The sequence below is a fragment of the Gadus chalcogrammus genome, chromosome 22 (assembly GCF_026213295.1).
Source record: "Gadus chalcogrammus isolate NIFS_2021 chromosome 22, NIFS_Gcha_1.0, whole genome shotgun sequence".
Taxonomy (NCBI): Eukaryota; Metazoa; Chordata; class Actinopteri; order Gadiformes; family Gadidae; genus Gadus; species Gadus chalcogrammus.
In genome coordinates this window covers 17,306,801-17,329,462 of record NC_079433.1, presented here as the reverse complement: position 1 = coordinate 17,329,462, position 22,662 = coordinate 17,306,801, and the positions used below count along the sequence as shown (strand labels likewise).

General features: G+C 45.4%; 1 protein-coding gene across 3 annotated transcripts in view; it reads right to left on the bottom strand.

Annotated features, from left to right (window-relative positions):
• Positions 1-22,662, bottom strand: part of trappc9 (trafficking protein particle complex subunit 9) — a 141,724-nt gene that overhangs the window by 84,819 nt on the left and 34,243 nt on the right. For all 3 annotated transcript variants that reach the window (XM_056582525.1, XM_056582528.1, XM_056582527.1), the window contains 3 exons: positions 21,788-21,951; positions 11,105-11,257; positions 4,840-4,955 (listed from right to left, as the gene is read on the bottom strand). In XM_056582525.1, coding sequence (XP_056438500.1) covers positions 4,840-4,955; positions 11,105-11,257; positions 21,788-21,951 — 433 coding nt within the window. The remainder of the gene's footprint in view (positions 1-4,839; positions 4,956-11,104; positions 11,258-21,787; positions 21,952-22,662) is intronic.

The following is a 22,662-nucleotide window of genomic DNA, read 5'->3' as shown; positions in this document are numbered from 1 at the left end:
TGAATCATTAGTAGTGAATATCCCTACCACTCTGGTGTGGTCACCGGTACGGGTCCCTGCGGCTCCTTTCTAATTTGAGAGAGCCCCGCTTCTTACCTCCTGCCAATCGACGTCAACGTACGAAAAACGTGCCCAGACGTCCGACGAACAGGCCGACGGAGAACGCAAATCCCAGACTGACGGCGTCAACGGTTTGCTTTTCTTGGTCTTGTTTTTTTCGCGGAATCAAGAGGCAACACTGCAGCCTGCGATTGGCTTACAACCCACGTTTGAAGCGGTACTCTCCTTTATTAACTAATAACAAAAAACCAATGGGAATGTCATTTGTGCAGAATGTCAAAGATGGTCTTGCGTCGGTCGAGGTCCGTGTGTGCGGCTTGTCCGCAGATGTCGCCTTAGGCGTGTTTTGTTTGGAAAGCCGGGACAAACGGCGAGAACACATGTTCTATAAAAGCCCAATAAAGACCATCTAACTCAGACCCGAAGCCAAATACCGGGAGACCCATCCATATAAATCCTTGATTTGTCAGAGTGACAGCTTCGTTCAAAAAGGCTCTCGCTCGCACAGAGACACACACAAATGTGGGATCTTTATAGATATTAATATCCAATTTCTCAGGGACTCCCACAGTCCGAGTTGGCGGCATGGCAGCACACATGTCCAGTAAGTGCTCTAATGAACGCGGCAAGATGGATCAAATAAGCGGTCGTAGTAATAATACAAGGGTTCACCTTGTCGGGGCATATTGAGACTTTCTTTGTATTTGATTTTGGACCTTGCAAAGACAGCCCTGTAAATGGGCGTTATTACCAGGAAACTTTTAACTCTAAATATATAAGATGGATGCTCCAATGTGTTTTCTATGCTGTGATGTTGACAATTAAACAAAATGGGATCACATTTTGATCTCATATGGACTCTTATATTGTCAAGCCTCTGGGTCTTGTGTTTCGAAGACTAACATTTAGCTTCGACATTTGGTGCACAAGGAAGCAGTGTTTGGAGTGGGATGGGCACAGCGTACAGATGGCGTGTGGGTTAAAGAGGCAATCACAATGCAGAGAGGATGAGTCACGGATGGCCAGACTCCAACTTCTATTTACTACAGTAGAGGCCAGTCTGAGCAACCTTCCTGCTTGACAAAAACACAACAAAAAAAACAAAGCGGTTCACGGCTGGGCCCTCTTTTCAAGACCCTGAAAGGAACCAAAGGTAGTTGGCTCTGCGGCGTGATCGCCGTCGTAGAGTTTCTCTTTTCCTCGAGGCATAATCTGCTGTGATCCACCGTGCTGTCGGTCAGCGGGTTTTGTCAGGAGCTCACACGCTCGTTGAAATTGCAAGCAGGTCCGCAGCCATATCATACGGAGGAGCGCAGCCATGCAGGGAACACAGGCCTTAGGTACATGTATTAGGGAGGAGAGGTCTGCGGGGGTTAAGGACCAGGGTCCAGTTGCACCAGCAGAACGTAAGGTCCCACTTAGGCTACGTTGAACTGAAATCACCCAAACGTTCGACTTTACACTCTACTAAAAAAATAGCAGTTGCACCAAGCAGATAGTTTCAACGTAACACTAAGTTATAACTTATCTTTTACACCTCCCCTCTAGCTGGTGTAAGTTCCATACTAACGATAAAGAACCGTTAAAAGAAAAAAACGTAAAAAGATTTCAACACTAACGCAGGGTAAAGATGGCTATTCGTTTTGAGCAATGGGAAGAGGATTTTCAATGCGATTTGCGCCGGGAACGGATTGTCCGTGACCGTATCGATCCATTTCTTTATTATGATGATGTTGAATTATATGCGCGATTTCGGTTTTGCCGGGCGGAATATTATATTTATTTATTTATTATAAAATCCGCCATCAAATAGCTTAACCTCACGCCTATACCGTCCAAGCAAATTTTAGAGAATAAATGACTGAAACTGTTTTGTTTGCCCTCTCATTTGGGTGCTAACGCGTCTTCACTCGGGTAAGGTGGAAACTTGCCGGTATTTCCTGTTTACATTGTTATCTGTCAATGATTGGCTTGAAATTATCTAAACGTCATTAAAAGCGACACTGGTACACTTTATGCACTACTAGTAACGTTAACTTACAACTTAAGTTATGGTGGTGCAACCAAAATTTAGAACACCTTTAGTTTGACACTAGCTACGTCGAGCGTAGGGTTAAGGCTGACTTTACACCCGAACTTATGATCGGCTTTACGTTCTGCTGGTGCAACCGACTGCGGATACTGGCTAATGCACCCCCCCCCCCCCACACACACACACACACCTCCTTCTTTTGACAATGAATACAAGGCTACATTGTGGAACCCTTACCCAATATGTACTGTAGATATATTATTAAAACATGTGCAAACAAATTCACATAAAAATAGGGCTAAGTAAACAAAGCTTGCACCAATGCTTTTCATAAATCCCCAGTCTGTGAGCAGAGGCTAAACGTTGGCAGGTTCCATACCCAAGTATTTTCAGTTCTGTTTGCTTGTTTACCTCTTAGATCTACCTCACTGGTCAGGCTCACACTGCTTAAGCCCTGGCTGCCGGGCTTTGATTCATACGTTCTCCATCATAAAGATGATTATCGATCCTCTGCATATGGAAGCCTCATGACATTCAACAACGGAAAAAAGTAATAACAAAACTATCTGAGTCTCAACTATCACTAAAGGCATTAGTCAACCTGGTCTTTTCACTAGCTAAATGAAAAGTCCCTTTAACACCATCCCACCACATCGCCATAGGTCAGCCATATGCTATCCAACGTACTGAGACCTGGTGTGTGTGTGTGTGTGCGTGCGTGCGTGCGTGCGTGCGTGCGTGCGTGCGTGCGTGCGTGCGTGTGGTGGTGCAAGTGGACATCATGAGGATGGAAGGCATGGAGTGCGATGCCAAAGGTTGTTGAAGCAGTTCATTGAATCCCCGTGTGGGTTCAGGGCAGCGGTGGCTCTGCCCTGCAGCTCTGACGCCGACGCCCACAATGGATGAGTCACGGCAGACGGCGTGGCCCGACCTGGATCCACGGCGCAGCCCCCACCCCCCCCCCCGTGAACCCAGTGAGTTCATGCAGGGGTCTCTGCGCAGTACTCGTGCGCGCCCCACCTCAATCATCCCCACCCCCCTTCCTTCTGCTCCCCCCTGGATGGTGCTAATCTATTTGGCGTCTCTCTCGGGGTCGGTGGGCAGCAGGCAGGGGGGCTCGTAAGTAAGGTGCCAGTAAGGTAAGAGCCCAGAGACCGAGCCTCTGCTCCCCATTGACGTCTGATTTCGGTGGGGGGGCGCGCTGCCCGGGACGTTGGAATTGTCTGCGCTCTTTTTTTGCGTTTTTTTGTTGAGGCGAAAACAAGAGGCGGATGCGTTCCCTGACGATGCTTTTGTTGAATGACCGCTAACCTGTAGCGACACGTTAGCAACGCGTTAATGCCCCTTTGAAGCATTAATAAAGTAGCATGAAATAATGAAGTCAGACTGTTTTTAGCATTGGTAAAGTATGGTTCCTAAATGTATTTAATAAAAATGTCTAGGAGTCATTCGTAAACAATTCAGATTCAGTTATCAATTATTAATAAGATAATGATGAATGGTTTTATAAGATCATTCATAAAGCAGAAGTTGATGAGGTGAACGTTTTAAAACTGATAAAAATGCTTTATCCACAAAGATGAGATTCTTGACGTTTAATGTTGCTATTAACCATTAGGTATCTTGTACTAGCTAAACTGAAGGGAGGAGTACGTATGCTTTACTACTTATTATCTATTAATTACTTGATACTATTGCAATGGTACTTGAGCTACAGCTTTTAAATGTAATAATTGCTTAATGGGGCATAGATAGTCCACACTTTGGATGAGCTCACACAAAAGACTATTGGATGCTTTCTAACTACCTAAATTGATCCAGCCTTTACATGTAATTTACAAATGCCTACTAAAGCAAAAATAGTCCTCACATTAGATGTAAGCTCTAACAAAAGACCTCATTCATGCTTTCCAACCACCTGAGCAAATAATGAATTGCAGCAATATTTGTCTGTTTATAAAGCATAATTAACACATTGTAAATAGTTTTTATATTAATGAGGAATTCACTATTTACTTCTTCTTTATTATAACTATGTATGCTTTACTAAAGATGCTCAACTACTTTTCTAGTGATTAATTTTGATCTACTAATACTTTAAAGTTGCAATCATTCAAAAATTCTACCAAATACATTTTTCCATTTGGGGAAAGCTCTGTAGGGGAACATCTTTTAACCAAAGGCCACTTAACTAAACTAAACTTCTTTGTCATGGCTTTACCATTACTGCAACTTGTACTTGTACCTGCTAGTAATATGACATATGGCTCTGTCTTTCCAAGACCATGAATCGATGCATTAGATACAAATCTTCGCCAAACCTCATAATATGTAAAGCTGAAAACATTTGTATGCAAAACTGCCTAACACTACGCTATAACTAAGTTAACTATCTAGCAATGGGATTAGCATGGGACACCCACACACCCACCCACCCACCCACCCACACACCCACACACCCACACACACACACACACACACACACACACACACACACACACCCACAAAACCTAAGGGGAATACGTCTGTCGATAATGAAAACAAAACAAATAGACTTGCACATGCTCAAAATTAAACAATCTGAAAATAAAAACAAGAGCTCCAGAGCATAGAAGAGGAAGTAGCAGAAAATGAACCTCCTTTAAGGTCAAACACATATATGGTGGAGTGAAATCAACCTAACGGGGCCTTGTAAGAGGCGAGTGTGTACCAGGACGGCTTGCCTCCAGGGTAAGGTGCGTCTTTACCTTGATGTGACTGTACTCCGTCTTGCCGCCCTCTGTACCACCGGACTTCTCTGCGCGGGGTTTCAGGACGTGACGCAGCGGGCTGGAGATGGGCAGTCCGGTCACGCTGATCCCGTCTGGAAGCACATTAGGACAACACCATGTCGTCAGCGTAGAACAAGCACAGACGCACGTAGGCCGCACACAGAGCAGCCTCCAATTAGCCTGTGCATAAACACAGACGACGGGTAGAATCGAAATGTTCCGGGCGTTGTCGGAGAAGGACATCCAAGTGGAAAACATCACCAAGAAAAGGACAAAACAAAGTTTTAAAATGTGGCGTTTTAAATCCACATTTTAAACTAAATGCTGAATTCATTATGAAATACATTTTTCTTGAGCCTCCTCATACAAGGATAATGATGCAATCCAATGCCTGACATCATATGGTAAACAAATGAAGACATGTGTGTGTCTGTGGATGCAGCCAGCGGAACAGAGGCACCAGGGCCTTGAATCCATAAGCCACACATTCAAGCATTGAAAGCTATGTCTCCTCTGGGCATGGAAGGTGGGTATTTTTCATTGTTTTTGTTGTTTTGTTTTCGATGCAGCATAACCAGAAAATATCCTATTTCTTGAACGGCAGAAACATGAAAGGGGTAGGATTAGGTGACTCCGATTTTGCCTTTAATGCAACATAACAGGCAACCTGCCAATCTCCTGACCAATTCACAAATGCATATTAGCCTGGAACCTCTCAGTTCTTTTTTTGAATTCAAAGGGGGCGTTATCAACGACTGCAGCCCAAACTGCCCTCCGGATGCAATCGGATAGACCTACACCCAATAAGAGCAACAAAACTAGTGACACATCAGCAGCAGCCATCTTGGCTAAAATGCCTCCAGGGCGCTCCTCTGTCCCTTGGTTGTGTTTGGCCCGACCCGGTGCAGGTCTGCGGGAAATCAGTCTGACCCTTCAGACAGATTTCAAGCAGACCTGCACTGGGGGTGCCAGAGGGTTGAGGGGTGCCAGACGCATATGCCAGAGCTCATAAAACATGAGCTAGCAGATCTGTCTGGTATCCAGGCCAGGTGATTTTTGAGCTGGTATCATTGCATTTTACAAAGTAATTTCTTCATCAGAGCAATTCATAATGAATAATGTTGATTCAAATCCACTTGTTGAATCCGATTCATTTTTGGTTTTTCTGGGCTCCCAAAACAGTAACAGTTGGAAGCGAAGATTAAATACAACACTTAAAGTAGCTTCACCATTGTCTGGCTGCCAAGGAATACCAATCCGGCTTTCCAAAGGGCTAGCCTGTTGTACCTAGCTTAAAGGGTAAAGACAGAAACTTCAGGTTGTGCGATACCGTGGCGTTCATCAGACAGTAATTCGGACACCATCTGTGTTTGGGAGGTGTTGACATCCCGTCCCATAACCTCTGACTGGGGAGGACATCCCTCCCCAGTATATTTTATATGTTTACATCAGTATTTGTTTAGTTTAAGTGGTGGTCAGGCTGGATTACTCATTGAGGGATGAACCAGTTTGGGAATAAATCAATGAAGCAGAGGCTGTTGTCAATGTTTCACGTACGCAGCTTTCATTTAGCCTTATTGTGTCTCCCTCTCTGCCTCCCTCAGAATGTCAACATCCCAATTAAGGCTGATGGATAGACCCGTTAAGTCTTGCAGAGATAAAATAAAAAGGGGGTCAGCCACTTAAATAGCTTGCATTAGGGATGTGCTCATCCATGGACGATTCAAGCAGCCTCCACTGGACTCACGGTTTGGGTAAGACTTCAGGCCTGGAGCCATTTCAGAACCACGCTTTGAAACGTTGACCAAGGACGGGGTAATCAAGCCACCGGCACAGCAGCAGAAACCTCTGTTGACACGCTGTTCATTGCAACAATGGTCAATCCCTTATGGGCTTAAATTGGCAGTGCTTCCTGATTGATAGTGGTCTTCGACCTCCCAAAGTTCACCCACACTACGTTACTCCTTTGCACCATGCACTGGCTCCCATTGGCTGCCCGACTCCGCTTCAGTCAACGGTTCTAGCCCCCAGTGCTGCCAACATCTCATTCTCCGCCTTTCTACATCGGGCACATGCTCAAACCGTACACACAAGCCCATCCACCACGTGCCATGACGGCCAGGCGGCTTGCTACTCCCTCAGTATTTGGGAACCGTAGCAGCCGCTCAACAAATTCTCAATTGTTGGTTGTCCTGGCTCCACAATGGTGGGACGAGCTCACCGCTAACCTCAGGACAGCTGACACCCGTCTGTCAATGCGGGCTGAGAACTCATCTGTTCCGACTGCATCTTGGCTCATACAAAAATTACAACAAAAAAGAAAGGCTCCTTCTCTTGTTTCTATATTGTATAAAATTAAAAGCAGGTGCTATGCTTATTCGATGAATAATGTACACTAACGATTCTTGCACTTTTGGGGTAAGTTGATTTGGACAAAAGTGTCAGCTAAATAAATGTCATGTAATGATAATGACGTTAGGTGTCAGTGATGTCACTGGCATTGACTTAATGAAATAATCTGCGTGCCAACAGAAGAGTACCGTGTGTTTGTGGTTCAACACCGCGTTGCCTTTCAACAACAACCTGTGCGGCCTGTGAAACGCAGAGACTGCGAATCCACTGTCACGTTTGATGTACAGAACAAGAAGCTGTGCTGGCTCTAATTCCCTGGACCGACGGGCATATAGATCAGTGTGAGTGAATGTGTTTGAAACCTCAGTCGGGCAGGGGGCGAGCCGGAGAGGATGAAGAGCATCATTGGGCTCTTATCTGGTGGGGGCGAGTGGCCCAGCCATGAAGAGCTCCCACACGCCCACGCACGCACGCACGCACGCACGCACGCACGCACGCACGCACGCACACGCACACGCACACGCACACGCACACGCACACGCACACACACACACACACACACACACACACACACACACACAGGGGGGGGGGGGGGCTCTTCTTGACACCAGCAATCCTATGATTGTGAACAGTACACTCTGCCATCATTCAGTGTAATAGTATTCATAGGGAAAACAATACCTGGAGGAGAGATGCTACGATGAGATGGGATGAGAAGAACTTGGGTTGAGAATTTGGACAACTACTGGTCACCACCATGATGTGCAGGGTGTGGGGACATACAGTGGCGTTTAACATGCCTTACAACGTTGACACAACATTACTTTACATATGTGAAGTGATGTGGTAGCCAAGTTGATTGAAAAGAAAATAAATTTTCTATCCACACTTTGAGTGTTAAGAGGCCAGCGTGGGGGGGGGGGCATATAAAGGACAAAAATAAATAAAAAATCCCGGCCAACCACGGGTAAAAATAATCCCGCAGGCAACAGAGTGCATCTCGAAACTATTAGCTCTGGAAATTTTAATTAGCTAATAAAAGGTAGCGGCACTCGGTATCTCGCTGCACACAGGACTCTGGCCTCGCGACGCAGCCCCACAATGGGGCTTCAGTCCAATAAGCCCACCCGCATACGAACACCTTATTAATGGTTTGGTACCATGGGGTTAAAGCCCCAGATAGCATCACAATGAGTTGAAGCAGCTCTGGGTTGCGGGCAAGTCCTGCCACTCTTTTTTCCTTCAGGGAAAGGGGGGCTGGGGGGGGGCTGGGGAGGGGGGCTGGTGGTTGGCTGGGCATAGGTCTTATCTGCTTAATTCAGGGCCCCCTGATTACGGTGGTGCTAATTAGAATATTGCACCGCTTAGATGACCCGGTGAGTTGCGGTGTCACGGACCACCGCAAGATATGCAGTCCTCCTGTTTGTTTACTTCCACACACTCACACACACACACGCACACACACACACACACACACACAAAAGTAAACAGGCAGCTCCATGCGGACGCACACAGACTTTCCACAAAGCTGTTCATATTGATCCCTCATTAATATTTACCAAGACCCAGTGTCAGGCTTTGTGCAGTACAATCGTTTGAGTGAGGCGAGTCGAGAGAGAGGGGGGACGGACGGACGCAAAGGAAGAGCAAGGAGGATTCACACAACACACAGGAACACTCAAAGGAAAGAGAGAGAGATGGAGAGGAGAGAAGAGCACAGTAACACAGGAAGAAAGGCTTGGCCATATATATACATATATTTTTTCTTTTTTTTCATGGTTCTGAATTAAAAAGAGGAACTGCACCCAATTTGACGGAAAGGCGCGAGAATGGGGGCGAATGTGTTTAGCATGAAAAGGGCCATCAGGGTGAAAACGAGGAAATTCTCGCACACAAACATCACACGTCCCCAAGCATATGGAAGGGGCTTGTGTGTCCTCACACATCCTACTCTACCATACAGAGGCTAGGTTTAAACACACATGCACACCAGTGTTCCCCCCAAAAAATGTTTCCAGCCGAACTATGTGAAGTGCACTATGTTGATGCTGATGTTTGCGTGTGGCGCACATTGTTGATGTGTGCGTGTTGATGTGTGGGTGTAGCGCACATCGCGTGTGCACAGAGAGGTTTTAGTCTGCACGGGGCAAGATGTGTGCACACACTTTGCTGGTGTGTGCGTGCAGTGCGCATTCTTGATGTGCGCGTGCACGGGGCAGATGTGTGCGAGCACAGGAATTATATAACAACAGATCATAGGAACACAGAGCATGTGAGAGCACGGTGTACGCAAACCCTATCTTATTAGTATAAATGCTTCATTAATGAACCGCCGTCTGAGGTTTAAAATGCAATTGTTTCTGGTTCACACAATCAAATATGTAGGCTAGTAGCCATTCATGAGATAACGAGACCTACAGTAGCTGCGTATTTTATTATTCTACATCAGATAGCTCCTTTTACACATAGTTCTTGGTCAATTACTAGGATAGCCTTTCAGGCACCGCAAGATATTTCACTATTCAGGCATTCAGCTACGTTCTGTAAAACTCTCGTCTTGCGTCACACATGGCATAGCAATGCCGGAATATGGGCCAAGAGACAGTCTTGCAGACAGTGGGAACTGGGAAGGCAAAACTTGTGGACTGTTGGCTTCCCGTTAAAACATCTTACGTCCTGTTACGCTACGACGGATGGCATCTTTTGCGTGCCACTCCCGGCAATGCCGGGACAATAATGACTATGAAACAATTGAGAAGGATTCAGTAACGGTCACTTATGATGTATCTGCTTTTAAATAAAACAAATAGCATTTGCCCAAGTATAAAGGAAAAACAAAATATATATATACACAAACAGTTATATATTCAGTATATTTATATATAAATCGGCATGACTGATTGCAGCGGCGCGTAATCAAGCGGCTGGATGCATATAGGGGACACACATATACTACATGCATTCCTCTTTACTTACACATACTACTATATATGTATGTAAATAATTAAGGACCGCAACATCCAATGAACTGTGAATAGGCTGATCCCGATTCCTTCCCTCCGTACACTACAAACATCAGTCTAAGTATAACTCGGCGTGATGATTATCCCAAATGCCCGGTGAAAAATGTTTGCTGCAGTTGTTTATTGACTCCATCAATGCGGCCGATGAAGATAGGCAGTAAAACGGGCTTTCAGAGTGTCTCACTGACTAACAGCGCCAGCATTGAAACGGTCCACATTCAACCTTAAAATGAGCAAGACGGAAACAAATTGCGCTTGTGTCATAGGAATGAATGTCATTTTCCCAGGCGCACTGACATTGAAATGTTGTGTGACTGAAAAGTAAGCTAAGCTGCGTGTTCACCGCAGAGGAGAGGGGGGGGGGAGGGGGGTGGGGCATGCAGTTTGAACACAGGACGGATAGCATCGGATCTAACGATGATGGATGAAGGATGTGCAACACATGGTTAACAATGTGTCTGGTGGAGTGTGTATGTGACAGTGTGTATGTGTGTCTGGTGAGTGTGTGTCTGTGACAGAGAGTGTGTATGTGTGTCTGGTGAGTGTGTGTCAGTGACAGAGAGAGTGTGTATGTGTGTCTGGTGAGTGTGTGTCTGTGACAGAGAGTGTATGTGTGTGGTGAGTGTGTGTCTGTGTCACAGCTTATGCGCGGGCATGTGTGCGTGTGCGCGCGCGTGTGCGTGCGTGTATACGTCTGTATGTGTGTGTTTAAGTGACACAGCTTATGCCCTTGTGTGTGTGTGTGTGTCTGTGTATGTGCGCTTGTGCGTGTAAGTGACACAGCTTATGCGCGTGCCGGTGAGCGTCCCTGTGTGTGCGTGTGCGCGTGCTGGGTACGTTTCCACGTGACCCCGCCCCCGGCTCACCGTCGTTGAGCTCCTGCAGCAGGCTCTCCTGGCCGGAGAAGTCCAGCTTGACCCGCACGCCCACCGCCACCGCCACCGATTGGCCGGGCTTCAGGGGCAGCTGAGAGTCCGCCTCCGCCAGGTCCCAGCTCAGAAACTCCCCGTACATCTTATCTGCAAAACACAATAGCAACACACAAGGAATGAACCAAACACGCATGAGGAGGGAGACGACACCAGAGCAGCAGACGGGTCCCCCATCAAAGCGGGCGTTGGGATGGAGCGAGGGAGTCGAGGGAGGGACAGAGGGAGGTAATGGAGCATCACAGGCGTACACACTCAGGGGAGGGCTGCCTTCATCTCACGACGAGAGAACATTACATGATGCACGCCTTCCTCCAAGAAGGGCGGCAGCACTAACACTGGCACACATCGCGGACGACAGGTGTGTTGGTCAGAACACACCTGGTGAGGAGGGAGGGGGGATAGGAGGTGGGGTGGTGGTGAGGAGGGAGGGGGGGGTGGTGGTGAGGAGGGGGTGGTGGTGAGAAGGGAGGGGGGAAAGAGGGGCTGTGGAGGAGGGAGGGGGGACAGGAGGAGGAGGAAGGGGGGAGAAGGAGGGGGGGGCAGGAGGGGGGGGTGGTGTTGAGGAGGGGGGGGGGGGAGGAGGGGGTGAGGAGGAGGGAGGGGGCGGAGCAGGAGCCGTGGCGTAGCACAGCTGCTCGCACATCCCAGATGTTAATATGGCGCCTTTAACGCCACTTCTACGGCAATCAGCCCCCTGGGCCGGTGCAAATTGCGAAAGCTAACCTGTTGATCGGTCACCCACCAAGAAGTGTTGTTGTGGTGCTTTTTTTCTCCTCTTTTCATTCCATTTATTTTCCCTCTATGCTGAAGAATTGAAGTGTAAATTACACCCTCAATCCCGACCACCTGAGTCTCATGACTCAGCTGCATCCAGGCCGAGCCGGGGGAACATCAAATGAATGATACATCAACTGCATCAACCTGCCCCGCTGCCTACGCAGGTGTGGGGGGGGGTGTATGCCGGCCCAATGGTTTTCCTTATGGGGGTGATATCATGCTTTTCCGACTTTTCCCTTTGCCCGTTATATGACGCATGTAAACATGTTCTCTTCTCCTAATCTAGAAAAATCTGAGCCATGTATTTGCGTGAAACAGCACGTTTGCGTACAAACTTCATTTTGCGTGCTGACCAATCACAGCAGACTTTGCAACTCGGGAAGTGGGCCTTAAAGCCACACGCTACAAAACAGAACGTTTTTGAAAGACGCTGAAATTGGTTTTGCAGATATGAACAGTATGAGAATCATAAGGGGTATTTCTAACATACAGACATGTAGCCCTATTCTAATAATACTCCCAAATGCAATACTTAACCCAAAAAAAGCATGATATGGGATCTTTAATGTATCAGCCCCATGATGAGAATACAAAGATAAAGAGAGAGACCAACACTGGTATTTACTAAAGACTACTAAAGACTACTAAAGACAAAAACATGACTCTAAACATGTATAAATGATGGCGTTCTATAGATTGAATAAAACGAGGGTAGGGGCGCAGGCGGGCACTGACCACAGAGGGGGAGGGAAAGCAAAGGCCCTGGGCGAACAGGTGTAGGAGAAATGTGACAATTACAGCTGTGATGGCTCGCATACAACTCCTTTCTGGTTGTAGTGATTTTGTATGGTGGGCATTTAACATGGATATGTGTGTCCTCGAATAAAGCCTCATAAAAACCCCACCTGAGTAACACCGGCGTGTAGGGAGCCAGCCACCTCGTAATAGCTACACAAACAGCACAAATTCCCCCCAAATGGATCAAAGATTAAAAATTCAGCAAGCTTGCCAATTCCATTTTAAGCCTCAGTCACAAACTAATTAGGGCCGTGAGCGGAGCCAATTGACACAATCAATACAGTGGGCTCCGATTGGCTCTCATTGTTTGCCTCCACCCAACACACGTGCATTAGTGAATTCCGCTTTCTGCACCACACACTTAGGTTCACAGAAAAGAACACAACACAACACAACGGCGACAACATCAGAAGTCAACTCTTGGACACAGGCCAAGGGAAATCACCCTGACGCATTGCTGTCACTTGTACGCCGCTAATCTAGGTGGACTAAATCCTTTTGCTTGTAGCCAGAATTGTGTATTTTGGTTGACATTCTTCATAATATCTCTTTGGCGTTAACTCTGAGAAGATCCCCTGTCTGAGAGTGAGCAAGACATCACTGAGGCAGTTATAAATAATTCATAAGAAATACATCTACTAATCCAAGCATATTGCTCCTATATATATATATACACACACATGTATAAACACACGTCATTTTCTGGATTTAACAAAACACCACCTGTCATCATTGTGAAAACCGTGGTTTGATGTCCATCATTGCATGCTGATGTGTTCGGGAGCTGTTTTGGACCAAAGGGATACAATTTCTTCAATAGAAGCAACCTAAACCATTAGCATTGAAAAGCCCCGATAACACAGAACCCTGAAATCGTATGATAATCACGAGTCAAAATGTTCAGCCACATTGTTGTTAATAGTGTAATTGCCAGTCGAGAAAGCAATCAATCCAAATATTACCAGCCATCTGAGTAACACTGTCGATTCTGGCTACATCCACTGCCCCCTGTTGACCACTGTGGGAAAGTGCAATGTTCCTCTGCTACCAAACCGAAAAAGAGAGAGTGCGCACACGCACATATCCCCTTTTTTGAAGACAGATGTCATACAGAAATATCATTGTTTGCTTTGGCACAGACGCCCTCCTATTACCGCCCTTCATCTTTTATTCATCCTCTTCCCAGACAGAGAGAAGACCGAGGGCAGGCAGGGAGCCATGGCAGACACACACTAGCATGGAGGAAAGGCCAGAGGAGTCCGTTTTATGTCCTGGAGGCAGGTAAGGGCAACGGGTCAGCGTAATTAAGGAGTAAGGCCCCATGATGGTGAACACACCCAGATGGTATGAAGCGGGCCATATCCTCATGGAAATTGGGGCATTCGGTTTTTCTGTCACATTTTTCCACGATAAAAGAGGATCAGAGGGACTGGAGGTGTTGTAGAGTTGTATGTATATGTATGTATATATATATATATACACACACACACACACACACACACACACACACACACACACACAGGTGCATCTCTATCAATTATTATTAATAATTATTATTGTGGAAAAAATATATAAATCTATAATTCCATTTAAAATGTGAAACTCATATTATATCAATTGAACACACCCAAAGTGAGATATTTCAAGCCTTTATTGGAATTAATCTTGATGATTATGGCTTACAGCTCAAAAATTCAGTATCTCAGAAAATGTGAATATTGTGAAAAAGTTCTATATTGTAGACTCAAGGTGTCACTCTCAAATCCGCTAATCACCTCTACTGGGTAAGGTTTCCTGAGCCCTTCAATGGTCCTTCAGTCTGGTTCAGCAGGCTTCACCATCATGGGAAGACTGCTGACTTGACACTTGTGCAGAAGACCCTCATTGACACCCTCCACAAGTAGCCTAGGCATCAAAAGGTCATCGCTAAAGAAGCTGGCTGTTCACAGAGAACTCTATACAAGCATATTTATAGGAAGTTGGAAGGAGAAAGTTTGGTAGAAAAAGGTGCACAAGCAACAGGGATAACCGCTGCCCTGAGAGGATTGTCAAGCAAAGGCCATTCAAAATGTGTGGACAAGGAGTGGACTGAGGCATGTATGTATGTGGTCTGGTCAAGAGGAAGATGAGAGACAAGAGACCAAACAATGCAGACCAGCTGAAGGCCGTTATCGAAGCAACCTTAACAGAGGCAGGGCCAAAGGCCGATCGACTCCATGCCACTCTGCATTGATGCGGTAATTCATGAAAGGAGCCCCAACCAAGGGCTGTGTGCATATGCAAGAACATACTTTTCAGAAGGACGAAAATATTATTTTACTGGTCTTAGGTAATATTCTAAATTTCCGAGGCACTGAATTTCGGGTTTTCATGAGCTGTAAGCCATAGTCATCACGATTAAATCAAACAAAGGCTTGAAATATTCATTTTGTTGGAATGCATCCAAATAATGTACCAGTGCAACAATAACATCCTGCCCTGTCCTCCTATGGAGCTCCTAAGATATAGAATAATGTAAGCTACTAAAGTACTAAATTGATCCGTGAGGGGGAATTCAACATCAGTGGTCAAAGTGCAGAGCAGTTTGCAGTGAAAAGTAACCATGCAAAGAAATGTTGGCTACCAAAGGAAAATGCACCTTAGGGAATAATAAGGAATAATAGAAAAACATATACAAATGTACTAAATTAGCTAAGAATATAACTATTCATTTAACAATTCATTCATCGAGTCATGGTAACAGGAGGTCAGGAAAATATACAAGTATGTTAACAACAAGCAAACCCGTGCTGTGTAGCTCTTTGGAAGTTAAAATGCACGACCTTGTGTGAGCTGTCACCCTTTCGCCCCGGCACTGAGGTATATTCTGCGGGACACTGAAGGAGCCGGTCGTTCTGTACAGTCAACAGTCAGAACACTGTGGGCTTCATTCGGTGCATGCTAATAAGCGTCAGAGACGCAGAAGCGGCATTATATCTGTGGAGCAGAAAGGAGCACGTACCAATTTGTGCTAATTATCGGCCTCTCAAAGAGCTGCTATTTCAAAGTTGACTCATGTGCGGGCGGCTGTCCCTGCAGTTACTGTGCTGAGCGGCCACAGGCCCAGCAGATGCACTGGTCTCCAAACAATGCGTTCACACTCGAGCAAGGCTAGGCTACCGTCCAATCGTCATTGATCTCTGGTACTGAGTAAAACATACATCGACCTACGACTCTTAACGGGCGTAAAGTTATGTATGTCTTCTGTCTCTTATAGAGCTCTTTTCTTTAAAGTGGGGGAGCTGGGTAATGTAGTGTTCAGGGTGTTGGACTTCCAGCCGGGATGTACTGGGTTGTATCCCCCTTGTCCATCTTGAACGAGATGCCCAACTGCTACCTGCTCCCTGGTATTAACACCGTGTTTCTGAATTCACGGTAAGACGTTTTGGATACTAGCAACTTGCAGGGAACATCACCTTCATCCAACGAATCTCAACCAATCCAAGCCCAGGAATAACTTTAGGTTGTGCTTAGCTGCGGCGAGACCATCCCCCTCTGGTTAGGAACACGGTTGGTCAGAGAGGACCGGTCTCTCCAACATCGGAAACTGTTGCATTGGTCCAACCAATAAAGTGTACCGGGGGGAGAATCACATTTATATTAATGCAACTAAAATGTGTTTCAATATCAAACAATGAGTCAGGTTATCATAAACATTCAAACCAGCAGTATTATTTGTACCTGGTAGTGAGCATTAACAATCCCATAAGCACCATTTAATTTGAAAAGGCCCTAGCCAACTAAAATATTTCATCAAAATCCGCATTCGGTGCAGAGGAGAGGGCCGGACTGTATGTTACAGATAAAATGATCCCCATTGGTTGTAGAAGTCCAAGATAGCATCAGACAGCTTTAAAGAATGTCATAGCCAAGCGCTAACAGATTTGTACTAATATTGTCTAATACTGTGCTGTCATCACCGTACACGATTCTATTGTTTTGTGTGTAAAATTGTCACAGTCCCTGCCTTTACCACCTAAGCAACCTGTTGCAAATGTATTTCGCCAATGTTGTTTGGTACCCTGCTAGTGTGGCAACCAAACAATGTGCTAACTGACCTCCCCCTTACCTACAAGTACATTTATATCTGGGTCTTCCACTCGGTTGTTGCAATGACTCAGAGTTCAGTACCATTGACCAGTAGGCACGTTTATATGCATCAAGATTCTTATGGTGCTTTGCATTGACCATTGATGGTTAAACCTGGGTGTCTAAAGGTGGGACATGATGCTGATCAAATGACTAACATTTCCAGTAGACTGATATATAAAAGGAAAATTGCAAACGTATGGAATTATAAGTCTGATTTTTATTTGACAGATGCCATTTTCTACTTTTTTTGTTCGTGTACACTTTTGGCATGGATCCTACTCACTGTTTAAAATAGTTGGAGGCCTGGAGACCTGAGACCCAGACTCAAGTTAAACTAGTCGCAAAAACCACGAGTCACAACAAGTGAGACTTCACTTTCTCTCGGGAGAGCAAAAAAAAATGTTGTCCGATTCTAAGGGCTGTGATAAATGATAATTGTATGCATTGCTACTTTGTTGCAATATTATTCGTAAAAACAAAGCTATTTGTAAAAATATCCCTGCTATCTGCATTTCTACTAGCGTTGCCTAACCAGGTGTAGATAACTGGGATGACAAGCTAAAGTAGAGGCTAGTGGCGACTAAGCCTGCTTTGCATTGCAAACATTAAAACAGCCAGCAAGAAAAAATCCATCAAGGAATAGGAAATGCGGAGTTGACGTCAACCTGTGTTGAATGCTGTGGTTAACTGACTGAATGTCTAGAGGGTTCTACATTGCTCCTGTATCACAAGATAGGGCCAAAGGAAACGTAGGTTCACATTTACTTTAAGCATAGGATCCAACTGATATGGGGAGTGGCAAACTTCAACAATAGCTTTGATTGCGTTCCGTACATTAAGTATATCTAGTAGGCTGGTCGCTGCCATAATTACAGGAGCTGATCCGTTTTCTTCATGATTACATTTTGAGGCTCCCCGACTTTGACTCATTCTCAAATCCTTTCTTCACATGAAGCCCAAAGCATGGAGGAATGTTTCGGGCCTCATATTTGTAGCGTGACAACCTAGAACAAGAACAATTTACAATGGAGCAAAGCACATGTGGCGCAAATAACGCGCCCTTAAAGGACTTATATTTCCGTACTTTATCTTTTTATGTTCTTTTTATGTTCTTTTCACTTTCAATAAAACCATAAAGAGTGTCTACGAGGACGTATCAGATGTACTTTTTAGTAAATGTCCACTGTTTTATTTGAGCTGGATGACGATGAAAACAAACATTGCCCTAAAAGCATATCAATATAAGCAAACCATTACAGCTTCAATATCCCAAGTTTGAGAGGATGTTTGGTGTAGTTCTTTGTTTTTAATTGTCAAAAATAAAAGCCCAAAGAAATTGGAGATGACAAGGGAGACAAACAATGCATCCCAGTAAGCCAATAACAAGTCAGACGGTTGCTGCACAGGAGTGCTAGCTCGGTTTGTGACCGAGAGTCAACTAGTGTGTGAAAGACCTGCTAATAAAAGCAAGCTAGCTGCAAGGCTGTTTCTACATGTACTGTCAGTTCTCTCAGTGTCTGATGGTTTATGTTCCATATCTAGCTGGAATTTCCAATGGTTTATGACGGTCTTCTAATTTCTATATTTTTAGAGTTTCCCATCAAAGCGAGAAAAACAAACTCACAAACTAACATTTCAAAATCGAAGACGGGTGCAAACCTTTAATTGTCTTTTGAAATTAAGTGTTAAAACAACGCTCCTTTCGCTCTGTGCCATTGTTATATCATCCGTCACTAAAAAGCTCAAATAATCCAATATCCTCTCGTAACAAGGAATGTAAATCTACTGAACATGCAAGTCTCATCGTAAGCCACAAAACAACTTATTAACGTTAGTTGAAGTGGTTCACTATCCAGGCACAACCAAAAAAGGAGAAGCAGCAAATTAAACCACCTCCAGTGAAACAGACAGCCGCAAAGCCCCCCCCCCCCCATGCACCACCGCATCCAGAAGAAAGCTGATGTGACATTAAATGGCCTTCAAAAGGTCTCGGGGCTCAGCAGTGGTACACAGTAATTGCCCGCCGGCGGCTCTTTCTTCGGGTGGTAATGAAGCGCTGTGTAAGAGCTCTCCTAGGGAAATGGCAGAGGATACTACATCTCCGTTTATTCCCGGCTACAGGTCTTCCGAGTCACGTGATTAATAACGCAGTTTCCATGCATCAGTCTCCAGTCCAACTGAAGAAAGAGAGAAGCACCGGCTCCGACGGCGGAGGTGTTCAGACGTTAGTGTCTAGGCGGCCCGCCTCTCATACCAAAGCCTCGCGGCCATCACCCCGCAGCCCTTCTATAACAAACCGTGGCGACCCGGGGGTGTGGATTACTGACGGTCTGCCTGCTGACGGATGGTATGCACCTGCTTCGTTCATCTCATTGGCTCGGCAACAGTTGGTAGCGAACCTCGACGGACCTTTCCAAAAAGACACCAGACGCCACGACTAATGCATCGTCCTGACAACCGGGCCGATGTATAGTTAGAATTAAAGTAGGGAAACTAGACATTATGTCATGGTTCTAAAGCAGGCGCCTTATCAACTGAAATAGAGATTAGGGTTTCTGCTCAGACCAGCTGCGATCAATGCCGTACAATTCCCTACATCATACGGATAGTGGCGCGAAACCAATACACCACATGATTGTGTTACTTCTATACAGATTAATTAGCACGGGAACAACCTCCCATACTGTGCAGCATGATAAGCCCGCTAAGTTATGCGCCGGATGCTGTGTTTCCGTTTTGCTCTTGCTTTGAATGAATTAAAAACAAGTGAATTGCGATGTATCCCAGATAACACGACACGAGGCAAACTGCGACATCAAGGAGAAGAATGGTACTATCTGTGTAATGATCCCAACGCATGACACAAAATCAGTTGGAATGATTTATGGTGCAGGGACTAGAAATGGTCCAATACACAGCCACAATTATAGACGCATTACCATAACAGCAGTCTTCTTCCAACCTTACTCCTACTTACTTTAAGAACAACAACAAGGTGTCTGTTAGGAAATCCCTTTTGTACACAGGGGTTAGGGCTATTTTCGAAATATATTGCGGTAATCCTCTTCTTTGACCGGCAAAGCCTTCTGTGTCTATCCAATACTGGTTTGTATTTTGTTCCCACACCAATACAAGTACAATGATGGTTTAAATGTGAAATTTTATGCTTGACATTTGAACCTTTTTACTAATTAAAAACCTGTTCTGCCAGACATCCTTTTAAGCCGCTCAAGAAAACCTTAATTGCTCTCTGCCGCAGTTCTCAAAGGTGGTCTTTGTTGACCGGAAGTTCAGTTGCTAAACTTCGGGCAGACCCCAAGTGTTACATTAAATTGACAAAATTCCTAAATTTCGATAACTACACTTGGTTGATACTAGAAGTGGGCGTGGCAACATTCCCCATGGTCACCAGTAGGTGTTCATTGGTCAGTTATTTAAGCATGCTCTTAAACCTGCATCATGAACATTTTCCCAATAGGAACCTCTAGTGGCTTGAGTTGTAGCTCCAGTTATAGCCACATCCTTTCCAGACCACAGTGACTGTCGTCAGGAGATTTTCCCATGGTGGTTTGCGGGGGTAAAAGTGGACCAGAATAAAACGATTTATACAGAAGAATTCCCTGCTTGGATTGACTTGTGAATGGCTGCGTTTTATTCTTCAGAAACTTAACAGAGTAAAACACTCTGGAGTAAAAAAAAAAGTAGGAAAGTAACAATGAAAATGTAGCATTATGTACAGGATGATTGCTGTAGTATTGTTGAAGAACTAATTGACTAAATTAAGTTCATACATCCCTGTATACAAAATGCTCATGCTCAAAAGTATTTATCTGTCAAATGTTACTTTGAAGGAAGCACAGATGGTTATTTGTTCATGCGCGTACATGCAAAAGGTGAGGTGGGATCAGTATTGCACCTCCACTGTTACTTTCGCCGGAGGGGTGCACGTTTGATCGTAGAAGTCAACCAGTGAAACACACAGAGTGACTATGTGAACCAACTGGTGAATGGGAAAACACGCTGTCAGAGACATATTGCCTCGGCCAGGTGGGGGAAATGGGGCGTGGCAGATAGAGATAGAGAGAAAAAGACAGAGAGAGACCGAGAGACCGAGAGAGACTTTGACAGACAGACTGCAGAGATCTAAAGTGCCGAGCAGGTGTTGAACAAAGGGATTGAAAACAAGGCAGGGGGCCAAGGTCGCGTGCAGGTGAGGAAGCAGATGAAGAACAAACAATGGGCTCAGGAAACCCCTGTGACGCGGAGCAGGAGAGGGAGGAGAGGCGAGGGGGGGTGGGGGACTGTGGACAGCCCCAGCAGGGAGATGGAGAGGTCCACCAAAAACCGCCTCCGCCTCAAGCGCTTTACCTTGCACAGACACAACACGTCGTTTTGTGACAAATGGTTTAGCCAAAAGGACTCGATGTGCACTTAAAGCTGCAGTACGTAAGATACTGGAGGGATACAAAGAGAGGGGGAGCACGATTTGGAAAGTAATTCACTACTAAAAGGAAAAAGCTCCCTCCATCTCTGCCCTTGGTTTCCCCGCCATTGAGAAGTGTCGCACTTCAGCCCCCTGTGATGGAGCTATGATAACGCAGGAGTATGATTGACAGGCAAGATGGAACCTCAATGGAATCAGGAAAGAAAGGCCCTGATTGGTCAGAAACCAGCTGGGTGCAGACTAAAATGTTTACAGTCTCCAAAAGTGGAATGTGCAGTCAACCAGAACAGATATGCTCACTGAGCATTTCACTCATTAATAACCGATGGCTGGCTACGGCATTTCTTACAGATAACACTATTCCCACCTACAGCATCTTCAACCGCAATGTCACTGCTCGTGCTCTGCCATGGATGAGATAAAAGCCTCCGTGTCACACCCTAAAAGGGGGTCAGTGAGGCCTGTACCTTTGGTGTTGACCATCTTGGAGGTGAGCTCCAGGCTCTGGATGTCCTCGGTGCCGATGTTCTCCAGGGTGATGGTCAGCTGCTGGGTCTCCCCGTTGAACAGCTGCAGGGACACGCGGCTGGACAGCTCCTCCTTGGACAGCGGCGCCAGCACGTTCACCGACCTGGAGCGAGGTCAGTGTGGAGGTGGAGGATCACTGGCTGTGGGTCAGGAGGGCAGCCGTTGATCTTGGCTTTCATTGACCAATCTGCTGCATGACTTGACAGCAGGACAACCAGCTTGTATATCTATGTTTGTTATCAATGTTTTTAGGCAGCATTTAATATTATTATTTGCTTTGTTTTGAGTTCTGGATTCATTTATACTAATATTCAGTTTAACTTAGAAAAACGCAAGGGCTTTTCCTTTTTGGATGCTTCATTCATTTAATGTCTTGATGAGCTGAAGGCCAAATAATGGCTTTACATCCCAATCCAGTGTGATGGAGCGTAAATGTATCGCTTATTGACAGTGTAATGGACATCAACGTCACTCAATTGCGCCAACAAATAAAACCAATGCTGGTGTGTAATGACCCCAATCATGGTCATACATCAGTGATTTTCAGTAATTATTTTTCGTATGATTCTGTGAGGTCTTGGATCATTAAAGGTCTGGAGTGCTGTGAACGGGGCCGAAATAGGGTTCATATTCGTCTCGGGGCAAAAACAACAATTTCTCTTTCTGCCCGTTGGTATAGGACTAAAGTCTTTTTTGGACAAGAAATTCAAGACTAGACTAGGTGCGATCACCTTGGTCCATTATAGACAGACCTTCATCACGATAACAACAGACTTACTCTTATAAATGACCAATAATAATTAATGTCAGGGCC